The 7,109-nt window shown below is 40.2% G+C and overlaps 1 protein-coding gene across 1 annotated transcript; it reads left to right on the top strand.

The window, feature by feature from the left end:
• The first annotated feature begins 497 nt into the window (after positions 1-497).
• Positions 498-1,543, top strand: LOC131274552 (transmembrane protein 132B-like). The gene has a single exon (XM_058281217.2). The coding sequence runs from the start codon at positions 498-500 to the stop codon at positions 1,491-1,493; it is 996 nt and encodes a 331-aa protein (XP_058137200.1). The 3' UTR covers positions 1,494-1,543.
• The last annotated feature ends 5,566 nt before the right edge of the window (positions 1,544-7,109 follow it).

The raw sequence follows: 7,109 nt of genomic DNA, 5'->3' as shown, positions 1-7,109 counted from the left end.
TTATCTGCATTGGTTTCCTAATACACTGTAATTTAAGTGCTATTATCTTCAGGGGTGGCCTGCTTAGTTGCACTTAAAAATATTACTGATGTATTGCCTGATCTTTCAAAACAGTTTAAGAAGGGTCAAAGTCAAATTATGCGGTGTGACATGAAATAAATTAATATATACCTCAATGCATTTATTAAAATAAATTATTTGTTTTCACATCAGTGGGACATAGATCATCATTAGTGACAGCCCAATGCATGTAAAGGACTATTTAAGGTTACAGAGCATCAGAATTGCTTTTCCAATCCTATATACTTAGGATATAGGAATTACAATTCTGCACATTTAATTTTTAAGCACATTGATCATTCCTGATGTTTGGTTTCATTTTGGTGGATTTTGTTCAGTGATGGTTTGATGACACCCTTAGACATTTATCTCTCATCATAGATGAAATGGTGGGGTCTGTCAGCCAAGCCTTCTGTCCAAATGGCCATTTTGTCCAAATGGTTGCGGAGGGTGAAGGGCAAGGGCCCTTGATTAAGTTAGAACTTACGATCAGTGAACCTTGTCAGAAGACCAAGAGGAAGAGTGTTCTTGCTGTGGGTAAAGGGCATGTCAAGGTCAAATTTGAACCAAGTGTGGGTGAGCACCAAGGAGGCACCAACAACATCGAGGGCACGGATCAGGAGTATAAAGGCCATCTCAGTAACTCCATAGAGCGAGAAGGAAGCCAGGAGAGGGCAGTTCAGGAGTGGTTCCAACATGGCGCATCTGTTGGCCAAGGGGAAGGTGCCAACAAAAGCACAACGCCGCGGTCTCCCATGGAGGGAAAGAAGAAGCTACTCAAGAGCGGTGGTCCAGATGCGTTCACGAGCTTCCCCACGTGCAGGAAGTTACCCGAGCCCAACAGTCCTGGTGACCTGACGGTGACCTCCAGGGGGCTAACTGACCTGGAGATCGGCATGTACGCCCTGCTCTGCGTCTTCTGCCTGGCCATTCTGGTCTTCTTGATCAACTGCGTGGCGTTTGCTTGGAAGTACAGGCACAAAAGGTTTGCCGTGAGCGAGCAGGGCAACATCCCCCACTCCCATGACTGGGTCTGGCTGGGGAACGAGGTGGAGCTTCTGGAGAACCCCGTTGACATCACGCTCCCGTCGGAGTTGTGCACGACCATGATAGACAGGGGGCTGCAGCTCGGGGAGAGGAACTTCCTTCTCAACTGCAGCCCCCAGAAGACTTTCCACAGCCAGCTCCTCAGACCTCCTGACTGTGTCTACAAGAAGGAAATGAAGACTGACCCAATAAACCCTTCGGGCCCCAAGAGGAAGAGAGTCAAGTTTACTTCCTACACCACCATTCTCCCGGAGGACGGCGGCCCGTACACCAACTCCATCCTGTTCGACAGCGACGACAGCATTAAGTGGGTCTGCCAGGACATGGGGCTGGGGGACGCCCAGGACTTCAGAGACTACATGGAAAGGCTGCAGGAGCAGATGTGAGCGACTTTCTTATGTTCGTATTCACCTTTATGCCTTCTGTTTTTTGAATGGTGGAGCGGGGAGTCTGACGAGCAATAGGGGATGATTTGACACAGCTTCGTCGGTGGAGGGCTGGCGGGATCCTCTCTAAGCAAGTAGCAGAGGCCTGGAGGGTGAAAGCAGCTGGTTATAAGCCAGGACGTGCCCTGACACAGCCACACGCATCTACTGCTCAGGTCCTAGGACATCAGTTTGTGCACGGCGTGGTACTAGCGCAGTGCTAATAGATTCAGTTGCTAAAGACCTTATTAGTCATCTTGTGACAAACAGCTGGTTGGTATGAAAAAGGATTTGCTTGTTGATTTTTCTATTTCTAGACATTTGTCAGGCTCAAGGAACATTTCTTGCTCTTGGCCTGAGCTTAGACATACATGGACAATAAAAAAATATAGCTGTCCTTACTTGTTAGAAGCACTGGTCATGGCTTTTATACACAGCCACATCAACACCTATTTTGTTGTTCTTGTAATTCTGTTTATATATTTTTGCTCATTGGTCTGTTTGTTTTTATGGTTTTGTTTTTGCCTTTGGTTTTATTTTTTGTTTTTTGCTTCTGTTAGTCTTTTGGACACAAATCAAAGGATAATTTTTTCAAAAGATAAGTTTGATTTACAGAGAATTTTATTCGTTGGGATTTGCCATGTCATAGCACCTAAGGGGCATCCATATTGGATTTCAGCATCTTCTACTTTTCCGTACTTCACTGTTTAGTAACAGTAACTAAGAAGCTTATCCCTGCTTCCTCTTGTCTTTGTTTTCCCATTGAAGTCATTTATATCAGCAATGCATAAGGAATTTTACTTAAAAATATTTATATTCAATGAGAAAAGGACATTTTCTACATGGAGTTTGCAAAGATTGGGGACTATTCCTGAATCAAGATAGGTTTATTTTTATCTGATAGTTGGAAATTTATAGGAAAATGTAGAAGCACATTTCTAAAGGGGAATGAGTCTCAAAGTAGCTATATTTATATGGGTATTTTATGAACATATTTTAATAAGTAGACTGAAATTTAAATAGCACCGATAGGCACTGAACAAAGAATTGCGCAGGAAACCGTTGCAGATTAAACCTGTCATTTTACAAAATGAAAAATAAAAGTGATGTTTCAACTTAACAATATGGAAATCCATCCTCTCAACCATTAGGAAAATATGGGTGTCCATGGATTCCAACAACATTACCACTTTCACAGGTCACATGCTGAGAGAGGAAAACAATGGGCACTCTCAAAAAAAGTCGTAAAAATAAATGACTGCTCTAAAGCTCAAGAGGCAGTTGCCAAGAAAAACATAGGGCTTGGAAGAATGAATGTGTCAAGAGAGAAAGAAGTCACCCAGGCCCTGCATTTTTAAAAAACGGAGATTGTTGTTGAAAGAATAGTATAAAAAGGTATTTTTAAAAGCAAGATTTCCAAAATAAGATGAGAGAAGATTTTTTATTAAGATGGAATGGCTGCCAAAGCCAGTTACTGAGCTCCTCCGTTCGACAAAGGAAATCTGCACTGCTTTCCAAAGCGTCTGCTGGGAGGTAGCCCCTAACGGAATACTGTACCAGCAGATAAGTCCTCCTGGTAACATGGTGACAATTATTCAAGTTAGGCTTATGCTCGCTAAAAGCCATTTTCCATTTTCTCTCCATTTGTATCCTCAACATTTAGCCCAGGCCTAACAGGAATTTATTTCTTAAACCCAGGGCCAAAATTGAATTAGGGGATGAGTCTCTCTCGGGTACACAGCAGTCTGCTTCCCTCCGTTAGCCTAGACTGCGTGTGTGCGGGGGTGTGTGCATTTTGATGGGGAAGCAGAGGAAATTTCCTTAGTGACGAGCAGACCTTAGCGCCTGATGTGTTGCCGGAAGCAAGCGCAGGAGTGGTCCGTGCAGTGCTGTTTTCCCAGCGGAGCTGTGAGCTGCACGGCTGCTGCTGCCGGCTTCCTGAAGGCAGCATGATTGACAGGTTCTTGGGCCAAGAATGACACAGGTCACTGCGGTCCCCTTTGTGTGCTCGGTGCAAAATAACACACAAAGCATAGACTTGGAGGCCTTTTGTCAAGTGCAACCTTCATGAACATGTACTTTAAAGTTTTAATTTGGTGTATGGTGAGAAAATAAGCATTAATGACTTGCAGCTCTTCTTACAGGTGGCATGAATATGCATCAGACTAATGGAAAGTCACTGAACTTTCAGCTGCTCTAATTGTTTCCTAATAATTGGGCAGCTTGTTTGCCAACTGGCTGATTTTAAACAAACAAGGACTGGGCCCTGTAGTTTCTAAATGGAAGTGGAGAAAATAGTCAACGGCATATAAATGATAAAATCTAGAAATTCAGTTCCCTGGAGGTCACACCTTATTTTCCTGAATCATCAAGGTTTTGTTTTGTTTGTTTTTGTTTTAAGACTGAGCTGCACTTAGATGAATGGGCCAATTTTTTGAAAGACAGAAAGTACTAAAATTCACACAAAGAGCAATAGATCATCTAAATAGGCCTACGTCTATTCAAGAAATTGAATCAACAGAACCCTTCCAAAACAGGAAGCATCAGACCCAGACAATTTCACTGGTGAACTCAAACAATTAAGGAAAAAATGATATGAAATCTCTATAGTCTCTTTCTTCCAGAAAAAAAGAAAAGGGAAGAATTCTTAATTCATTCTGTGAGTCCAGTATCATGCTAATACAAAAAATATAGAATTGGTTCATACCAATATCTTTTATGAACATGGTTTAAAAAGTCCTTAACAAAATATTAACAAATCAAATCCAAAAATTTATAAACAATACACCACAACCAAGTGGTAATATTCCATGTAAGCAAGGCTGCTTCAACATTTGAAAAACCAATGAATGTAATTCACTATATCCATAAGCTACAGAAGAAAAAATCAAATGAACTTATCAATTGATACAGAAAAGGTACTTGACAAATCTAATAATCATTAAGGAAATTACAAAATTTCTCAGTAAAGTGAGAATAGAGGGGAACTTCCGCAACTTGACAAAGAACATCAACAAAACCCTGGAGTTAACATCACACTGAGTGATGAGAAACTAGACGCTTTCCCCCTAAAGCAAGGAGGTCCCCTTACTGACCCTATTCCACATTGTTCTTTAAGTCCTAAGGAGTGCAATAAGCAAAGGAAAGGCAATAAAATGCATGCAGATCAGAAGGAAGAAATATAAGTCCTGTGTTCAAAGCTGACATAACTGTCTCTATGGAAAATCCCAAAGAATCAAGATTAAACACTACTAAAACCTTATAGAATTAATAAGTTATTGTAGCATGATTGCTTTCCATATACCAGCAATGAACAATTGGACTTTGAAATTAACAAACACAATACCATTTATAGTAGCACCAAAAATTCTAAATACTTAGTTATAAATCAAGCAAGTGTATAGGATCTATGTATGGAAATCTATAAGATTCTGGTGAAAGAACTCAAACATGGATTGAACAAGGATTGGAAGACTCAACTTTGTCAAGATGTAAGCTCTTTCCAATTAGATGAACAGATTCAATGCAATCCCAATCGAGATCCCAGAAAGGTATTTTGTGGATATCATCAAAATGATTTCAAAATTTATATGGAAATGCAAAATACACAGAATAGTCTATACAATGCTGAAGATAAAGAAAAAATTTTGGAGGACTTCCTTGGAGATATACTATAAAACTACATGTGATCTGGACAACATAGTATATAGACTATGGAATTGAATAGAGAGCCCAGAAATACACTCATACAATTATAATCAACAGATCTTTGACAAAAGAATAAAGTAATTCAATAGAGAAAGGATAGTCTTTGCAATAAATGGTGCTAGAACTGCACATTCAAATGCCCCCCCCCCTCAAAAAAAAAGCATGGACACATCTCTCATACCTTTCACAAAAACTAACTTGAAGTGGATCATAGAATTGAGTACTAAACACAATTCTCTAAAACTTCTGGAAAAAAAAACAAAAGAGGAGAAAATCTCTGTGACCTTGGATTTTCTAATGAGTTTTTAGATAGGACATCAAAAGTACATCCATCAAAGAAAAATTAATGTATTTTATTAAAATTAAAAATCTCTGCTCTGTAAAATACACTGTTAAAAGACTTAAAAGATAAGCCTTGGACTGGGATAAAATGTATGCAAATCACATATCTTATAAAGAACTTTTATCCCAAATAGCCAAGAACAGTTAAATCTGAACAATAAGAGAGCCCAATTAAAAAATGAGCAAAACATATAAACAAAATCCTCATCAAAGAAGATATACAGATGGAAAATAAGCATATGAAAATATGCTTATCATCATTTGTCATCACGGAACTGTAAACAAAAATAAGATATAACACTCCTGTGGGAATGGCTAAAGTCCAAAAACATGACAGTACAAAATTCTAGCAAGGATTCAGAGTATGGGAACCCTCCTGCATTTCTGGTGGGAATGCAAAATGATGCAACTACTTTGAAAGACAGTTTGACAGTCTAACAAAAAAAAACAACATAGTCTTACTGCATGCTCAAAAAATAACACTCTTAGGTATTTACTCAATTGACTGGAAAACTATTGTTTATATGAAAACCTGAATGCAAATGTTTACATTAGCTTTGTGTATAATCACCAAAAACTAGAAGTAACCAAGATGTCATTGATATAATGGAATACTAATCAGTGATAAAAAGAAATGAACTGGGAGGTGACTGTGGCTCAGTCAGCTGGGCTCCTGTTTACCATGTGGGAGGCCCTGGGTTCATGTCCTGGGGCCTCCCTGTGAAGGCAGGCTCGCCCACAGGCTGCAGAGCGCCACCCGGCCTGCAGGCACCGAATACTGTCCTTGGCCCACAAGCGCCATGAAGAGCCAACTCAGCAAGGTGATGCAACAAAATAAAAGGGAGACAAGCAAAAACACAAAACAGTGTGCAGCAAATGGACACAAAGAGCAGATAGCAAGCAAGCCACAGGAGGGAGGGAAAATAAAAATAAATAAATACAGACACAGAAGAATGCATAGCAAATGGACACAGAGAGCAGACAGCATGCAAAAAGCCACGAGGAGGGGGGAGGGTAAAAAAAAAGAAATGAACTATCAAACCACAAAAAGACATGCAAAAACCTTAAATGTGCATTGTTGAGGGAAATAAGCCAATATGAAAAGGCTTATTGTATGGTTCCTCTTATATGACATTCTGGAAAACCAAACTATGGAAACAGTAAAACGATCAGTGGTTGCAGAGGTACAGAGGAGAGAAGGAGAGGATGAATAAAAGAAACATGGATTTTAAAAACAGTAAAAATATTGAGTAAGATACTATATAATAGCACACTTGTTGAAACCCAGAGAACCTAAAGCACAAAGAATGAACCTTCATGTTTGAAAATTTCAAAGTGTCGAGCAGGTTGGAGCAGCCCAGGAAGGAACACAGACTATGACAAGATAATCTAATTGGGAAAGGCGGACTTTGGCCCAGTGGTTGGGGCGTCCGTCTACCATATGGGAGGTCCGCGGTTCAAACCCCGGGCCTCCTTGACCCATGTGGAGCTGGCCATGCGCAGTGCTGATGCGCGCAAGGAGTGCCG

The sequence above is a fragment of the Dasypus novemcinctus genome, chromosome 19 (assembly GCF_030445035.2).
Source record: "Dasypus novemcinctus isolate mDasNov1 chromosome 19, mDasNov1.1.hap2, whole genome shotgun sequence".
Taxonomy (NCBI): Eukaryota; Metazoa; Chordata; class Mammalia; order Cingulata; family Dasypodidae; genus Dasypus; species Dasypus novemcinctus.
The sequence above is the reverse complement of the archived record's forward strand: the minus strand, read 5'-3'. Positions and strand labels throughout refer to the sequence as shown.